At 41.1% G+C, this 18,772-nt stretch overlaps 1 protein-coding gene across 1 annotated transcript in view; it reads left to right on the plus strand.

The window, feature by feature from the left end:
* The window catches only part of LOC126416151 (gastrula zinc finger protein XlCGF57.1-like), a 140,087-nt gene that overhangs the window by 32,179 nt on the left and 89,136 nt on the right, over positions 1–18,772 (plus strand). The window contains exons 4-5 of the mRNA XM_050083699.1: positions 12,861–13,006; positions 16,363–16,549. Coding sequence (XP_049939656.1) covers positions 12,861–13,006; positions 16,363–16,549 — 333 coding nt within the window. The remainder of the gene's footprint in view (positions 1–12,860; positions 13,007–16,362; positions 16,550–18,772) is intronic.

The following is an 18,772-nucleotide window of genomic DNA, read 5'->3' on the forward strand; positions in this document are numbered from 1 at the left end:
GCTGCATCAAACCAGTCTCTGGACTGAATACTAACAACAACAACAACAACAGTACGAGCACGAAATGTGTGATAAAAACACAGTCAACATAAACAATGCAACATAGGGCTATGTTGTTGGCTAGCCAGAGATAAGTGAGTGATGTATATGCTCCTGTTAAAAGTGAAAATGGAACCCATTTTACAACTATTAAGATGTTTTTGGTTATGTTGTTTGCTTATGCTTGTCTTATCAAATGCTTTCTTGAGTATAGGACACTTATGCTCACAAATAATTGTGGAAACACAGTGAACATCTCAAATGCTATCCCAGAAATATGAATTACTGCAGTACCTGTGTGTGATATGGATACTAATATCTCAGCAGTTCTCAAAATGATCAAATTTTGTTGGAACTGAGTTCCTGAAGTGAAGTGAACGAAATTTCAAGGGTTCCTCACTTTTATAACCACCTTCAGCAGTGAACACTACAAGAACTGGCTTGTGCAATTTTAAAGACTTTGAATTATTCTTTTCAGTATGAATTTCCATTTCTTCTTATGAAAGAAATCTGCAAGATTAGTGATTTTTAATTCTTTGAACCCTTAGTTTTGGTTTATTACATTCTTATATAGCAATTGATATCTCCCATCCCAATGGAAATAACACACGGAAATACATCAGATGCAGCATTAAAAAGTAAAAGTTTTATTGTAAACAAAATATGTAACATGCCCTGGCTCTGTCGTAACACGATGAGTAACTTCCAAAGAAACAACATGGGTCCTCTGGAAGTGAGTGATTAAAACAAAAATAGCTTCAGAGTTCCACAAAATTAAAGTTTGTAAGTTTGACCAAATTAAAGTCTGAAGTTTAACATACAATTTCCCAATTACCTGAACAAAGTTAAGTTCTGAAATAGAATCCAAAAGTTAGTGTCCAGAGTCTTAGGCGGGTGTTAAAATAAAAAAAAAAAAGTAATGTAATTACAATACTTGGAGTTTCTCAGGATCATACTTACCTGATGAATTCCTTATGAGAGAACCAGAGAAATTGTCTGAGTTTGTGCAAATACTACCAGTACTATGACCGAAATGTCAAAGCTGCGAAGAAGTAGTCAAGCAGAGATTGCTGAGGCCTCCTGGTATGGCACCGTTACATTGACAAAGTCTTGTTCCTCAGTGACATGCAGAGTGGAGAGGCATTTGGAGTGTGGCGAGTGATGCTCTGGTGAAGCCTTTGCAGGGCTGCTTGCTGTGCTGAAACCGGATCTAGACTGCGAGCCCAAGTAATTACCTTGTGAAGTGATACCACATACGTCGTTGGCTCCAGTTGATTTATCTGGTAGCAGGAAATAGTGTGGCCTGTGCACGCCAATTCCTGGCCACTGCTGTTGCTCTTTTTTGATCTTGGAGCTGGCCATTTTGAATTGTTGTGGCCTTTGGTCTGTTGGCATGTGGGCTCTGGTACTACACACACACACACACACACACACACACACACACACGCACACGCACTATCATTGCAATGCTAATTGCTTATTTATGACTGTAAGAGACTGGAAACTGATGAAGGAGAAAGGGGGGGGGGGGGGGTTGATGAATGGAGAAAGTTTGAAGTTGGGTGAAATTTTGAAGGCGAGGGAAACAGGAAGTTCTTAGTATCAACGTTAAAATTAACATCACTTTCATTACAAACACCAGTGACTACAGTGTTTACTGCAGCTCAGACTCCCTCCTTCTCCCCCTACCCTTTTCCTCCTCTTTCCCAGCACCACACAGTTGCTAATTTTGTCTCATTGGTGATATTCTTGAAAAAAATCATGCATGGAGGTAGCCTGAAGGTTTAAAATGTTTATCATTTTGTTTAAATTCTATCATTCCCAAATGAAAACAATTTTACTCAGCTACCAAATCATAAACAAAAGACGATAGATGGTAATAGCTTTTGACTGAAATTACTACAGATGGTAAACATACAGTACTAAAAATATGCATTTGAATAAATTTGAAACAGCAGATACTGAAATAATCATACAAGTTTTCAGAATAGGACATCCAGGTCTGTTCAGGTAAATAAACACAGTCCCATAGTGACACAATTGTGCTAAACAGAATTGTAAGTGAAACAGTCATTAAAATCTTGTAACTTGTGCATCAAAAAAGCTCTTTTAACCTAATGATTGGAGATGACTTCCGGAAAATGTAGTGTAGAAACAGATTTAGAACCATTTTAGCAGATGTCCTGTATATACTTACAGTAGAGGAAAAATATGTGTTTTGGGCTATTGTAACTGAATATATAAAAACACACAATCACAGCTAGATTAAGTATCTTTTTGAGATCACAAGTATAAGGTAGAACAGCGAGTACAATGTTCGGGGTGCCATGTAGCAAGAAACAGTAAAGTCGTTGGCACACGGGCCATGCATCTGAATCGTGAGCATTGAGCGTGCCGAGTTTCTGACGTCATAGCATGGAATAGCATGTTGGGAAGTCTTTCCAAACTTGTAGAGAAATGTATAGCATGTTAGATACTCTCAAAATGTGTTTAAATATTGATCAATGAGATGCCAGCATGCCACCTATGTTACGTGCATGCCATTTCCCTTCGGTGCAGAGTTGGAAGGCACCATATTGGCCTTCAGTTGAAACCCGTATGTACATGTGCTGTTTCTGAGCACCAGTGAACTGAGGAGATCCCAAAAACCCACTGTTAATTGTATGATTTGGTGTAATAAAATGATAAGAAACGTCATATTCATGGGAAAATAATTATAGTTACTTACATATAATGAGAGTATGTAATTTGAAGTCAAATGCATGTTGATGATCCATCAAGAAATGCGCTGTTTTGGTACTATTTGTTATGATTAAATTTCAGTTATTAATGTAGCTATAATTGAAGCTTCCAGTAAATGGTAAGAAGCTGGATACGGTCCGCTCTAGTACTTGGTTGCTTTAGCACAATGAATAGCATCTCAGATTCTGTGACCACATTATGATGTGGTGATGGTTTGCGTCCCACTACAATGAAATATTTTTTTCTAACCTTCGTGTTTTTAATAGGTTTTTATACTTTTTTTATTAGTTTAATATATTATAATATTCAATGTTGTGTAAATATAAGTGTGCTCTTTTTGAGGAGTGAGTTTCTTCGATTAGCTTAATCTACTAAACAGCTTGCACCACCTGCAGTAAGAAATTTTGCCCCTTTTTTTCTTTTAAGTTTTGTAATTTACATGTTGTAAAGATTCTGGTACTGAGTAGAAACAGTGATCAAGTAAGAATGACCTTTTTTTACTAAAAAGTGAGAATGATGAAAAATTTTTATCCTATGTGGATAACTATTGTAAATTTGTATTGCTTTATTTGTAATGGAACTTTTATAAGCCAATGTCCTGGACATCGTACTATCCCAATGTTTTATGACATGTTTACCGATATTAAAGTTTTTATTCATGTGTACTACAGACAGAACAACCTGAATAGCAGGTATACAAGGGACGGAAGTAAATTGTAATAGAGCTAATATAGGAATTTTATGCTCGTTCATTTTGCAAACAGTGTGATTTATGATCCAGGTACAGCTGACAATTGCCACTGGAGTGTGTTGTGATCGCGTAAACCACTTTAAAGCAAGCGTAAAAATATGCACAAGTCGTGTCATTTGAGAATTCAGCAGCATGCTGAACCACAATGTTGGTGTTTGACAGTACAGTCTGTGTGCCAACAGTTTTACACGTTTCAATGACAATGTAAGATGCATATGGAGCCCACTGACAATGTCAGCTGCGTGTGGAGCCAGAGCTGAATGAGAGCAAATGCCAGACAGTGATTGCCTATATGGGGGCATGTGACAGGGGCCCTGAATGTGGCCGTGCAGTCGTTGTGCATTGTCGCTCGGCTACCATCTTCCCTCCTACAACCACTGATGGAGACATCACCTGGTGCCTGACACCTAGGTGGTAATCCGTTGGTTACCACAACCCTTCGTCCGTGGAGCAGCAACGAGTTTCATCTCGCCACCACAGCACATGCTTGGCTGACATCCCGGCAGTGCCCTGAATTAGGATGATAATGTTGGGGGCATTAGATGACCTCTCCGGCTTAACGAGCTCCCTGTCAGCACAGACAGGAGTATATGGTCAGAAGGATCCCTCCTGGTAGCACGGAAGTTGTCGCCGTGTCTCTGCCATAGTGGAGGTCATGCCATGTCCATATTGGTCCTGACACTGAAAAAACCAGTAGAGGCGGGGGCGGTGCCAACAAAACCAGTACTGCAGCCTGGTTGTCATTGATATCTGTTCCATCTTGGGGGCCCACAGACAGCAGAAGATGGGAGCAGGGTCATGGATGGCACAAAGTGCGGAGAGGTTGAAGGCAGGAACAGCTTGGGAACAAGAGGGGAGGGAGCAGAGGGTACTAGGAGAAGGGGTGAAGGTTGGTGGCGAAATCGCAGAGAGCTCAGAGAAGGAGCCAGCTGAGTCCCCTGCCGCAAATGCAGCTGATTTTGATGGCGAGTCACTACCCCATCTCCAGAGTGAACACATCGTAGCCCTGCAGCTGCCATGCAACTGCTGGAATCCACCTGTCCTGATGGCACCTAGGTCCCTATGTCCACATGTGAGTGCCACCCAGAAATATCAACGTGGCATTGTGAATGAGCCCACAGGCAACACAGCTTGAGTTTAGAAAGGTGCGGATCTGTTGAGCGTAAGGGATTTCCACCAAGTGCCTTTCCCCTATTGGCTTTGCCCTGTATGAATTAAAAAAAAAAAAAAAACCACCTTGACAGCCTCCTCTGGAGAAATATTGGCCATGTACTTTAGCATCTGTTTCTTGAATGTGTGCATGAGCTTCTGGCCTCACCATTTGACTGGGGATGGAAAGGCAGTGACAGTGAGTGTGGGAATGCTGTTGCGATGGCTGAACTTGCTGAAAACTTCAAAACGAAATTGCAGTCCATTGTCTACCACCAGCATTAGAGGAAGACCTTCAATAAAAACACAGCAACCGTAGCTTCCGCACTCGTGGACCGACATTGGACCATGTACGGAAAGTTACAGTACGCATCGAAGACGATAGTCAGTCGGATTGTATCCAAGAAGGATCCTGCAAAGTCGTCATGAGCCCGATCCTACGGGTGGGAGGGTGTCGGTGAGGAAGAGAACATCTGACAGGACACCGCCTGCTGCTGTTCACACTGAGAACAGCTGGAACAAGATGCTTGTGCAGGAGCTGTAATATTGTTGGTTACAAAGGTTCTGGGGAGACCACTGGTCAGTAGTGAAGAGGAGGATGCTATCTGCCAAGATGAGTCAGTGGTTAAGATGAAAATAATGATGCAATGGGTTGGAGTCCTGACCAGGAATGCGGTCGGGCCAGCACTGTTGGAAGGACCACAGCAACTGCTGTAAAATTGTGTCTTTCACGATTACTGTCACCACACAGAGCACCATGACTGGAAAAGTTTCTAGCATCTGCTTATTCTCTACCTCCAAATAAAAGCACAATGTCATATCGTGGTCAAACTCCAGGGGTGATCGGATGTTCCCAGCTGTCTGCACCTCTACGCACCAAGACAACCCCAGTGCCCCATTCAGAAGGGTCCGTTGGCTACCACCACCACCACCATCAACTGTTTACCCAATTAAAATGTTGCCAGACACAGGGCTGATACGAGGGCCAGTTTCAAAGTCTTGAAAGCCTGTTCATCCGCTTCTAACCAGACAAAAAGTATTGCCTTCTTTAGGAGATTGTTTAACGGGTGCCTAATCAATGCCACATCTGGGTTGAATTTACTGTAATATGTGATGTATCCCAGGAAAGACTGAAGCACTTTTAGGTTTCTGGGGTGAGGAAGTGCGATGATGGCTTCTACCAGCTTCTGTGTGGTTTGAATACTGTTGTGCGAGATAACATGCCCTAGGTTGAAAGAAAATTGAGTTCTCAAGGTTGTATTTGAGGCTTGCAGACTGGAGGGTGTTAAACAGCTGCCACAAGTTTGCTAAGTGCATACTATCACCATGATGTTGTCGAGGTAATGTACACATACTGGCACATCCTGCAGCAGTAGTTCAGGGAATCTTTGAACTAATAGCTGGGGCACTGGCCACCCTAAAAACTATACATTTTAACCCACACAACCCATGCAGTGTGTTGACTATGAGGACTTTCTGTGATTCTTTGTGCAGAAGTAGTTTTAAACAGACTTCAGTGAGATCGATTTTTGAAAAATGCTGTTTGTCCGCTAGGGCTGAGGAAATTTCATAGGTTTCAGAATGGGATATGTCTCGATCTTTGATTCAGGATTGATGGTAACCTTAAAATTTCCACACAGGCACAGTTTTCCCAGTGGCTTTTTTATGCTAACTAATGATGTCATCCACTAACTTGAAGATGCTGGTTCAGTGACATTCAAGGCAGTCAACCTGTACAATTAATTTTTAATGGTTTCCCACAATGCGACGGGCTTGAGCAGTGCACATAAGAAGCAGGTGCGTGCTAACACTTTTAAGGTAATGCGTACCATAAAGATCTTAACCTTGCCAAGACATTCGGAGAAAATCTCAGCGTATTCCTTACTGAGGTCATCCAGTTCTTGAAACAGTATTTGTTCAGAGACCAGATGGGCCACCTTGGTGGCAAATCTGAAGTCTGAGAGAGAGTGTTGAGGCCAAAAAGATTCTCTGTATCTGTGCAGTGAACCACCGGAAAGGTGAGGTGGTGTACATCTTGTGTGCATGATGCCACAGTCATAATTTAAGTGGGATATTTTTCATGTTATATGCCTCCAAGCGGCAAGCTGTAGGAGGCAGGGGAGACACTGCCAGTTGCAGATATGTTTGAAAGTTTAACAGGGGCAGAGGGACCTGTATCAACCTGCGGCTGGACTTGTTTGTTGCAAAAAGTGAGTGTGATGAACGATTTCTGAAGGTAGACTCCCAGGTTGGAGGATTTAGATGAATTAATAATTATCTCAATTAATATCCAGTGTGTTCTGAAATTGTGAGTGTTGTTTACCTTGAGCATGACAAGTGATACGAGATGTCATCCCATCTAGCATGCCTTGCACTGTGCTCACCTATTGGTTAGTCATCTCCGACATGTTTTTGAAAACATTCTGGGCACAATGGAAATATGTACAGGTCAGGGGGACGAGATTGCTTTCCTCCTTCACGAGACTGAGCTGGAGGGTGATAATATTTGCTCTCAGCGGTTGCTGCATTTTCTGCTTCAGCTAGGTCGAATTCCTCTTCCAGGTCTGAAGCGAGAGGTGCCACCTCGTACCCGAAATCTAACAGACGGCCCTTGGGACAGGATACTTCGAAGGATTGAGCTAATTTTAAAAGTCCTTCAAAGTAGGGTCTTCAAAGTGTAAAGCTTCTAATGCACCTCCTTATCCAAAGCCCCCCGAATAATGGCTTTCCAAATTATCACTTTGGCATACAATTCATTATGTACACAAGTCGCAAAATGGCATTTCCTGCTGAGTCCCTGCAATTGAGCCATCCATGGATGGTATGATTAGTTTGGATAAAATTCCAAGTGGGATATAGTTGACAAGACAGTGGCACTGAAAGTAGGCAGATAGCAAAGCACACATTTTATTGAAGGACAGGTACACTCGTTCCATGAGAGGGATCAGTTTGTACAAAAGCTGTTGCATACACTACGTGATCAGAACTATCTGGACCCTTGGCTGAAAATGACTTAACAGTTTGTGGCGCCCTCCACTGGTACTGCTGGAATTCAGTATGCTGTTGGCCCACCCTTGGCCTTGATGACCGTTTCCACTCTCGCCAGCATGCATTCACTCAGGTGCTGGGGAATGGCAGCCCATTCTTCATGGAGTGCTGCCTTGAGGAGAGGTATCGATGTCGGTCAGTGAGGCCTGGCGTGAAGTCGGCATTCCAAAACATCCCAGAGGTGTTCTTTAGGATTCAGGTCAGAACTCTGGGCACGCCAGTCCATTACAGGGATGTTATTGCCGTGTAACCACTCCGCCACAGGCCATGCATTATGAACAAGTGCTCCATTGTGTTAAAAGATGCAGTCTCCATCCCTGAATTGCTCTTCAACAGTGGGAAGCAATAAGATGCTTAAAATGTCAGTGTAGGCCTGTGCTGTGATAGTGCCATGCAAAATAGCAAGGGGTGGAAGCCTCCTCCATGAAAAACACTATTACACCATAACACCAGCAGCTCCGAATTTTACTGTTGGTACTACGCACTGGTAGATGACGTTCACTGGACATTCGCCATACCCACACCCTGCTATCGGATCGCCACATTGTATACTGTGATTTGTCACTCCACACAACATTTTTCCACTGCTCAATTGTCCAATGTTTATGCTCCTTACACCAAGCAAGATGTCGTTTGGCACTTACTGGCATGGTGTGTGGCTTATCAGCAGCCGCTCTTTCACGAAGTTCATGTTTTCTCAGCTCCCGCCTAACTGTCATAGTACTTGCAGTGGATCCTGATGCAGTCTGGGATTCCTGTGTGATGGTCTGGATAGATGTATGCCTATTACACATTAGGACCCTCTTCAACTGTCAGCAGTCTGTCAGTCAAAAGACGAGGCCAGCCTATACGCTTTTGTGCTGTATGTGTCCCTTCATGTTTCCACTTCACTGTCACATCAGGTGGACCTAGGGATGTTTAGGAGTGTGGAAATCTCTGTACAGACGTATGACACGAATGACACCCAGTCACCTGACCTCATTCAAAGTCCGTGAGTTCCGTGGAGCATCCCATTCTGCTCTTTCATGATATGTAATGACTACTGAGGTTGCTGATATAGAGTACCTGGCAGTAGGTGTCAGCACAAAGCACCTAATATGAGAAACATATTTTTGGGGGTGTCCGGATACTTCTGATTGCATAGTGTACTTGGCGAGATCCATGAGAAGAAAAGGGCTCTGATCATGCCTGTATCCATTACACAGTGAAAAGCTGTTGGAGGGCCTCTGTTGACTCATTGTTTTGTGGGAATAGCAGCATATTCACAGCTGACTGTTGGGAGAGTATCACAAACAACAGGTTTTGAATGAAGTGATCCACGCTGGCTGCAGAATACTTTTTATTGAAAGTCATGACCGATTTTGCATCAATTAAAGATGCATCCTCAGGTGTGACTTGACTTTCGTCATACTGCTGTCATAGAAATTGTTGAAACACAACTACCATTGACACCCCCGGCAATGTAGCCTGGGGCACAGGATCCGTGATTGTGAAGCAAACACGAAAAATACCCACAGTCTCACCAATTACATAGTAACTCACAACATTGAAACAAGTGAGTACAATGAAACTTCCTGGCAGATTAAAACTGTGTGCCCGACCGAGACTCGAACTCGGGACCTTTGCCTTTCGCGGGCAAGTGCTCTACCAACTGAGCTACCGAAGCACGACTCACGCCCGGTACTCACAGCTTTATTTCTGCCAGTATCCCTCTCCTACCTTCCAAACTTTACAGAAGCTCTCCTGGCAGAAGTAAAGCTGTGAGTACCGGGCGTGAGTCATGCTTCGGTAGCTCAGATGGTAGAGCACTTGCCCGCGAAAGGCAAAGGTCTCGAGTTTGAGTCTCGGTCGGGCACACAGTTTTTATCTGCCAGGAAGTTTCATAACAGCGCACACTCCGCTGCAGAGTGAAAATCTCATTCTGGAAACATCCCCCAGGCTGTGGCTAAGCCATGTCTCCGCAGTATCCTTTCTTTCAGGAGTGCTAGTTCTGCAAGTTTCGCAGGAGAGCTTCTGTAAAGTTTGGAAGGTAGGAGATGGATACTGGCAGAAGTAAAGCTGTGAGTACCGGGCGTGAGTCGTGCTTCGGTAGCTCAGTTGGTAGAGCACTTGCCCGCGAAAGGCAAAGGTCCCGAGTTCGAGTCTCGGTCGGGCACACAGTTTTAATCTGCCAGGAAGTTTCACATCAGCGCACACTCCGCTGCAGGGTGAAAATCTCATTCTGGAAGTGAGTACAATATTTAGAGTGCCACGTGACAAGAAACAGTAAAAAGTTCAATGGTGAGTGTTGGTTGGCAATTGCCTACATAAGGACGTGTGGCAGGGAGCAGTGAATGTGCCTACATGGTCATTGTGCACTGTCACTTGGCCGCCGTGTCACCTTCTAGTGATCGCTAATGGAGATGTCGGCTGGTGCGTGATGCCTAGTTAGTCGTTTAATGGTTACCGCACAGGCCACCAAGGATTCTTCATGAATAAAAGAAACAAAACACACAGCAGTCAAAAAGCCGTTTGTCTAGTCACAGAGGTGTACCTTACGTATGTAGAAGATTGTAATAATAAAATATTTCTTAGGCATCTGGGCTATCAAAATACTGAGGTGAGGCAGTCGTTTTGCAAAGTATTCAGTATTATTTTCAAGACTGTTACTCATTAGTTTCAAATAACAGGTGCATAGCTTTTCCAGTTAATACTGAGCAAGTTACTCATCACCTGTATATTCAGAGTATTTATGTGCAATCAAATTTAAGCTATCTTTGAATAATTCTGAGCTATGTGTATCTGAATATGATGGCCAGTAGAAAGCTCTGATATCAGTTTAAGACACATGGGTTCTGGGACTTGGCTGTGAATACTCTGTTAGTTATATACCTGACTTGTGCAGCATGACTTGACTTAACAAGTGTCCATCCTATAGCACCAGTCAAGGTCATCACAGAATTGGATGAAGCGTATGGTACAGGAACTCCCAGGCAGGTGCTCTCTCTCTCTCTCTCTCTCTCTCTCTCTCTCTCTCTCACACACACACACACACACACACACACACACACACACACACACACACACACCTCCAAACTCAGTTGCAAACCAGAGTGCTCCAACCAGTTGTTGGAATGGTGCTATGGATCAACAACTGTGCTGAGACCCAAAAAATGAAATTTCCTGTCTCACCCGTTTTGCCAGTCTCTGACAACAGGTCAAGAACCGAGAATCATCTCATATGTCAGACGACGGACAGTGGTTCCAACATTAGTGACAATTGCTACTACTTGCAACCTGTGTTGTCAGTAGTTCCCAGGATGGGATCCTCCACCTGACAGGCAATTCCTACCAGTATACACACTAGTGCATGTTTGATTTGTTCCCCTCCCACAGTGGAATTTTTTTCAGTGGTGTTCATCACACACCTAACTGTGAAACTACCTATAACTAATAACCCCGTTTCCGCTCTTTTGGTGCCTAGACTGTGACAGATGAGAGACTTCTGCCAAATCAGGAGAGACAGGACCCACTTGCTCTGTCTCATTATAAGTAGGAAAGCGTGCATAAAATCTGTTTGTTACAAGTATAGGAATTGCATCTTGCCCCTATCCCATGAAACAGCTCTATATCTGGGCATGACCCATCAACTGCCATTCAGTAACGGCTTAATGTGAGACCAGGGTTTACTGTGGACCATGTTAGCAACAAGAGGGGGCCTCATGACTTCTCCATTGATGCTGTCTGTGGTGGTAATATAAAGCCTCAGGTGTTAGTAGCTGCCAATGAAGCTTCAAGCTATCCAACAACATAAGTCAACCCCCCCCCCCCTCCCCCTCCCCCCCACCCAGTCTCTAAAGACTTTTCATCTGGACCAAGAACATTGAACAAAAATTATAAAATGCTTACTTCACTTAAATGTGTTTCACTGAATCGTAAATGTTGTAATTCCCTGTTGCATATAGTAGTGCATTTTATTGCCTCTGAAAAGGCAAGTTTGTATTAAGAGTGCTGAGGTAAAAAAAAAAAAAAAACAGAGGTGACATTGAAGAACAAACTATTGGCAGATTTTGCTAAATGCTGATTGGGATGCAAACGTGGTACCTCACAACTGATGCACAGTTTGTAACTGTAAACTTGTCTTAATGTATTAAAATTTAACATAAGATTTTGCCTCTAAATGAGTAGATTAAGAAGGCATTTTGAATTTTTAAGTGCGGGCAATAATTATATGAAATATTGAAAATCAAATTTTTATGGTCCCTGGAAGCTGTTAGATATGCAACCTGCAGCTAGAACTGTGCACCATGAACTATGAACTAGGTTAGCCATTTTGTAATATAGATCTGCAGTTGCTGTACAACTTGTGATATAGGCACTTGTGACAGTTAGGACTAAAGACATTAGATGACAGGTGAAAACATTTATCAGTTTCAGAATGCTAAGCACTTATCACACACATGCTGGTAGTATTTGTTAAAGTGCTACATGTACTACTTCATATTAGTGTTTTGTGTTGTGTGTTACTAGACCAGACTCTCTTGCTTTAGTTAATTGCATGTGAGAAGAAGCAGACATAATTTTATTTGTAAAAAATTATGCATCCCAGGAGGTGTGAACCTGAAATTTGTCTGTTGTGCAGTTATTTAATTACAATTTCTGTGACTAAGAAACTCTCTTCACTTTGTTTTCTGTGGTATTTCTAAATTACATATATGGTTCCATAACTGAGGGTATAACCCATTTCCTTCCACTCAAATTTGTGCTCCCTTTCACAGTGACTGTATGGTCATCAGGCTGTTATACTGGAACCTACCATACATTAGTTTGGAGTGTTGTTCCCCTACCTCTGAATCCCCTGTTCTACATATTACAATCACCACATTTCTAAGAAATGAGGTTTGTTTACTTGAATGTATTATGTATGTTACCTTTTCCTTTTTTATATTATTTTGCTTGCATTTTTGCATCCTAACTCTTAATCTGGTAATAATTGTTTGTATTGCATTTCCAGGTTACAATAGCATTTGATAGGTATCTAAGAGTAATTCCACATTTGTTTATTACTATTATATTTATGGACATTAATAACCTTCATTTTACTGCTCATATTAATTATATAATTTTTTTCTGTCAATGATTACTTTTACAGTTACAAGAATGGGGACAAGAAGACAAACAATGCTGAATGTGGAGAAAAATAAGGAAGAACAAAATGGACAACAAAATAATACAGAAAATGAATGTGAAGAACCGTTTGCCTGCTGTGGCTGTAACAGAACATTTAGCACTCAGGCAGTATGTCAGTCCTTAGCAACCATTTTTTGTTGATTTTTTTTCCTTCTGCCTACCGAGTTGGTTTTTTCACTTTTTTAATAACTACTTTTAAAATAAGTAATATTTATCGTATAGAGTATTTAAAAGAAATGAAAGTGTCCAACATTTATCTTGTTAGATGTGAAAACATGCTAAATTAATTGTGCCGCCAAAACAGCTGTTAAATGGTGTCTCTTCTGTTTTGCTGGTTTTTATTTGTCTTGTTTTGTTACAGCATCGCTAAGCAGAATAACTTCAATTCTAAATTGCTGAAACATTTAGACTTTGTTTACTGCATATTTTAGATTAAATTTGACAAGTTGTTCCACACAAATCATTGGGTACAGATGATATTTCCGATAATGGCAGTGTTACTTAAGAGAGATAAAACCTAACTTATTCATTCCGATGAAAATATTGCAGAGGATTGTTCCCACTGCTCTGTTGCACATGTCTCAAAATGGCGAAAGATAAATGTCTTGAAGTATTATTAGTATTATTTGAAATGCTTTTGCATTACAGAGACTTATGGACCTAAAAAATTTCTCTTTAGACGTGAATTTTCTCTTTACATGTGAACTTTCATAGTGGTGGCTCTTTCCATTTTAATAAATTTGTGTGAAGTAATGCTTCATTTGTTCTGCCTAGAATGTACTTATGACATATGTTGTATAGAGGTAATTGCTTAAATTCTTTGCTTCCTCCCAGTTACAAACTGCCCACTTAGAAAAAATTTGGGCCCAAAAAAACCATCAATTTATACTATTGTTCAAAATGTTACTGGCACAATTGTGTTTGATACTGTGATTGTTTGCTGATGATGCTGTGCTGTACCATAAGGCGTCAAAGTTGAGTGACTGTAGGAGGATACAAGCTGACTTAGACAAAATTTGTAGTTGGTTTGATGAATGGCTGCTAGCTCTAAATGTAGAAAACTGTAAGTTAATGTGGACGAGTATGAAAAATAAATGCTTAATGTTCAGATACAGCTTTAGTAGTGCCCTGCTTGACCCAGTCACGTCTTTTTATATATCTGAGAATAACATTGCAAACTGGTATGAAATGGAATGACCATGTGAGGATTGTGGTAGGAAAGGCAAATGGGTGACTTCTGTTTTTTTGGGAGAATTCTAGGAAATTGTGGTTCGTCTGAAAAGGAGACACTAGTGCAACCTATTCTTGAGTGCTACTTGAGCATTATGGATCTATACCAGCTCAGATTAAAGGAAGACATTGAAGCAATTCAGAGGCAGGCTGCTAGATTTATTACTGTTAGGTTCAAACAACACAGAAATGTTACAGAGATGCTTCGGGAAATCAAATGGGAATCACTAGAGGGAAGGTGACGTTCTTTTTGAGGAACAATATTGAAAAAAATTTAGAGAACCAACATTTGAAGCTGACTGCTGAATGATTCTGTTGCCTCTTACATACATTGTGCGTAAGGACCATGAAGACAAGATACAAAAAATTTTTTAGGGCTAATGTAGAGGCATATAGGCAGTTGTTTCTCCCTCATTCTATTTGCGAGTGGGACAGGAAAGGAAATAACTAGTAGTGGTGCAGGGTGGCCTCTGACAAGTGCCGTAAAGTGGGTTGCGGACAATTGTTGTAGATGTAGTACGCACTGAAAGAGACCAAACTTCACTTTTTTCATCATTATTTTAGTTCTGTGATAGATTACAAGTTTAACAATAACAATGTCGGGAATGGTAACTATCCTTCTTTCTTTCCAAAAAGGGAGGGGGGCCAGTTTCACATGGAACTGATTTTTGTCTGAGCAAGTCTGAAGGATTTTGCCTTGCAAAGACTTATGTTGCATTCAGGTCAATAACAGCTTTCTTTTTTTCTCCTGTTTGCTTTGCCGTTGGAGTGTTTTGTTTTCTCCAAACAAATCTTACAAACTGATGTTGGATGCTGCTTTGTCATGTGATTCATATGTAAAAACGGTAGATGAAGGCAGACAAAATGGAACTAAGAACATACTTAACTTCATCATTATGAAAGAATCTGAACTCACTTTTCTTCACTTGTGCAAATTTGGCCCAATTCTGGAAGATTTGAAACTGCTGTTTTGCATGTTTAGTCAGAGTACCTTGTCCATTTCCAGCAGCAGTTAGTTTTTTCTTTTGTATACAGTTATTGTGATAGCAATCAAAAGCTGTATAATCATTGCTGTAAATATGTTAGTTCAGCAGATATATTTTTTCATGCATATAACAGAACATTTCCGGCCATGCTCACACTTCTGGTTGTAAATCTTCTTTGTCGAACATGCCATGAAAGCTAAAATAATTTTAGTTATATTTTAATTCTGTCAGAAAAAAACCACTCCTAAGATCAAGCAACATTTGCCAGGCATTTCCTTAGAAGCTGCAACAGTTGTAATTTGCATTTTGTTATCAATGAGCAGTAATTTTCTGATCGTGGTGGTGGTGGTGGTGGTGGTGGTGGTGGTGGTGGTGCGAACAGTGACACAGTATGATGCAGATAGTCCACAGTATTTTTTGATCTAGTCTTTGATAGTTCCATTGTTTTGTCACTTCACTGATTTCTGATCTCTCTGTTGATCCCTCAACCTGCACTAAAAATTGATACCATTCTCATTGAGCCACAGGGAAAGTATTTTACACACGTGAAGCGGCACAGTGGTTAAGGTGCTAAAGTTACACTTGGTGAGGACCACCTACCCAGGTGCTAATGGCCAGATGGTTTCCTTGAAAAGGCCCATCCTTTCGCCATCCAAGCTTGTGTTATAGCTCTAATGACCTCATCATACCAAACCGTAGTCTTCCCTCTATTTCAGATATCCTTCGGCTGTGTGAAGACATGGCAATCTCAAGGCAAAAAACTGAACACTGGTTGCCGTAATATCTCCTCATATCTCTAACACATTTGAACCAGAGTGTGTTATGTCTGCAGTGCTGTCGTCTTAAAAGACTCCACTTTGTAGCCATTAAATTTATTGGTGCTTACTGTTTTACCCATGGTCATGTTTGACAAGATGAAAGTTCATTTGCCTCAATGATCAATTTACCAGTGATTAACAGGTGTAACCAGTAGTCTGTCAGCAACAGTGCTGCAAATAACTATGAAATAATTTAATAAAATATCTAAACACTCATTATGTTGGGGAAATTGGTCAACTACTGTTAAAAAATAATGTGACTATCTGCATTATATTGTAAAATAAGTAAGAAAACTTAAGATGATGTTTTTTAAAAATTGTTCTTCTTATAAAACATTTAGTTTGGTAGTTTCCTTCCAGTGACACTATGTATAGTAATCATCAAATTGTTTATAACATGTTAGACATCATTAACACACACATTTTTCAGGGTTGCAAGAGGCACATGCGTTACTGCCCAGCTGCTGATGGGTCATTATTTGTAGTGGACAAAAGGAACATTGATGACTCTAGTGCACGTGAGAACAATCTAAGAGGCAGCCAGAGTTCAGAGGAAAGGGAAGTTGATAACCCACCAGAATCACAAGATGGTGGCAGCGTTCAACAACAGATGAATGGTACACACTTTTTGGTTATTTCATTGTAGTCATCACTACAACTGACAAAATGAGGCTAATGATCAGCATAAACAAGCATATTAATGTTTCTCGATATAATTTTTATTTTGTTCTTGTAAGACTGTCCCCACTACTCTTTCAGTACTTACATTACTCCAAGTTCAGTGGTCACTAGAATCCTAATCAAAGTGTAGATTATTGAATATTATTCATTATGATCTTTCCTAAGACCAGGGCCTGGTTTTATGGAAGCAATTTCTTTGACTGCATAGTGTTGAAAGACAGACTTTTGAAAAAGAAGATTTTACACAGTTTAATTTATTTTTAGCAGATTACATGTTTGCTCGTAACACTGCTGTGATTAATCTGTAAAAAAAGAAGTTCCATACTGAATGAGCCAAGTTTATAATGATGCCATCACAATCCTCCCCCCCTCCCCCCACCCCCTCCCCTCCTTTTTGATACATTATTAAGTTTTGACTGCAGTACTGCCCATTCTGAATTTATGAACCCATGCTTAACACATACAGTACATTTGTTATTATGGCCAATACTAGACATACATATAGTCTGGTTAGCCATTATTGTGTAAGAGTACTTTAACAATGGCTACAAAATATTGTAACAAATAAAGGAAAATTTATCAGATAAAAGTACTGGATCTTTACATTACACACTACCACTCCTTTAAAGTTTTTGGAAAGAATTCTGAGATTAAAAATAAGTGTCCCATATTTTGGGAACCACTCTCTCATTAAATCTTTAAAATATGACAAGAATCTGTAAACTGACTGGTATCACCATCCCTGTGGCATGATTCCCCCATTCACATCAAGTAACAATATATGCTTCTGCATCGTTAAGCTTACAATCAGGGAAATGGTTGTAATGTCATGACAATTAAAAATAAATCAAAATATTCATACTATGTGACATATTTATTCATTGTCTGTTCATCAAAGCCTTTACTTTTACCCATACTAACCAGCAAATCCTGTTATGCACAACAATTCAGTAATCATAGTACATCAGACAGCAGGTTTCCATTTAGAAAATGTTAATGGGTGAAAGAGTATTTTCGGCTTCAGCTTAATATAAACATTATAAGAAAAATGTTATTAACCAACATAATAACTTACTGAGTAAAAACATTATTTGAGCATTTTTTTAAAATTATGCATTAAATTTTTTCCATATTTCAACTTAGCAGTGTAGGCTGACAGTCCGCTGTAAAGTTTGTGTGGACAGTGGTTCAAATCCTTGTGCAACCATCCAGACTTAGGTTTTCACTGATTTACCTAAATTGCTCCAGGCAAACACTGGGATGGTTAGTTTGAAAAGGGCATGGTCAATTTCCTTCCCCACCCTTTAGAAGTCTGAGCTTTTTCTCTGACTTTAGTGACTGTGCTGTCGATGGAAAGAACTCTACTCTTCCTTCCTTTCTTATCCCACTCCATTTTCCACCCCTGTCCTACACTTCCCACTCCTTCCCCTTCTCTATGTCTATCCCCTCCCCTGCATCAGTGTCCATACCTCTGTCCATCTCCTTCCCTATATCTCTATTCATCTCCTCCTCCCTATTTCACTAGCCATCACCCACATCCTTCTTTCAGCCCCCTTGTCCCTGCCCATCTCATCCTCCCAACCTTCTCTGCCCATTTCCTCCTCTCTGTCCATTTTGCTCTCCCTGTGCCCTCTACCCAACCCCCATGAGAGTGAGGCGTCTCTTTCCCCCCCACAGTGCTTCTTTCCAAGCTATAAGTGGTGTGTGTGTGTGTGTGTGTGTGTGTGTGTGTGTGTGTGTGTGTGTGTGTGTGTGTGTGTGTGTATGGGGGATAGGGGGGGGGGGGTGGCATGCGTGAGAGAGAGAGAGAGAGAGAGAGAAATATCAGTAATTGTCTCTGGGTTTGAAACTGCAGTTGAGGTGAGAAGTTGAGAAGTGATCTTTGGTGGGTGGTTGGGGGGGGGGGGGGGTGGGGGGGGGGGAGTGGCTTGTTGTTGTTTGTGTGGTGTATGGGCGTATAGAGGGGATGTTATCAGCACTCTTACAAATACTAAAAGAAACGAATATGGTTAAAAGGGCTAAAAACGTTGGCTCACTCACTCACTCACTCACTCACTCACTCATGTACTTAATTGTACATCATTTACATTGTTCCACACAATCACTCAATATCACATGCCGTAAGAAAGGAAGTATGCCAAGGCCGCACAGTAGGCTTT

Source organism: Schistocerca serialis, chromosome 8 (genome assembly GCF_023864345.2).
Source record: "Schistocerca serialis cubense isolate TAMUIC-IGC-003099 chromosome 8, iqSchSeri2.2, whole genome shotgun sequence".
In the NCBI taxonomy this organism is placed as follows: Eukaryota; Metazoa; Arthropoda; class Insecta; order Orthoptera; family Acrididae; genus Schistocerca; species Schistocerca serialis.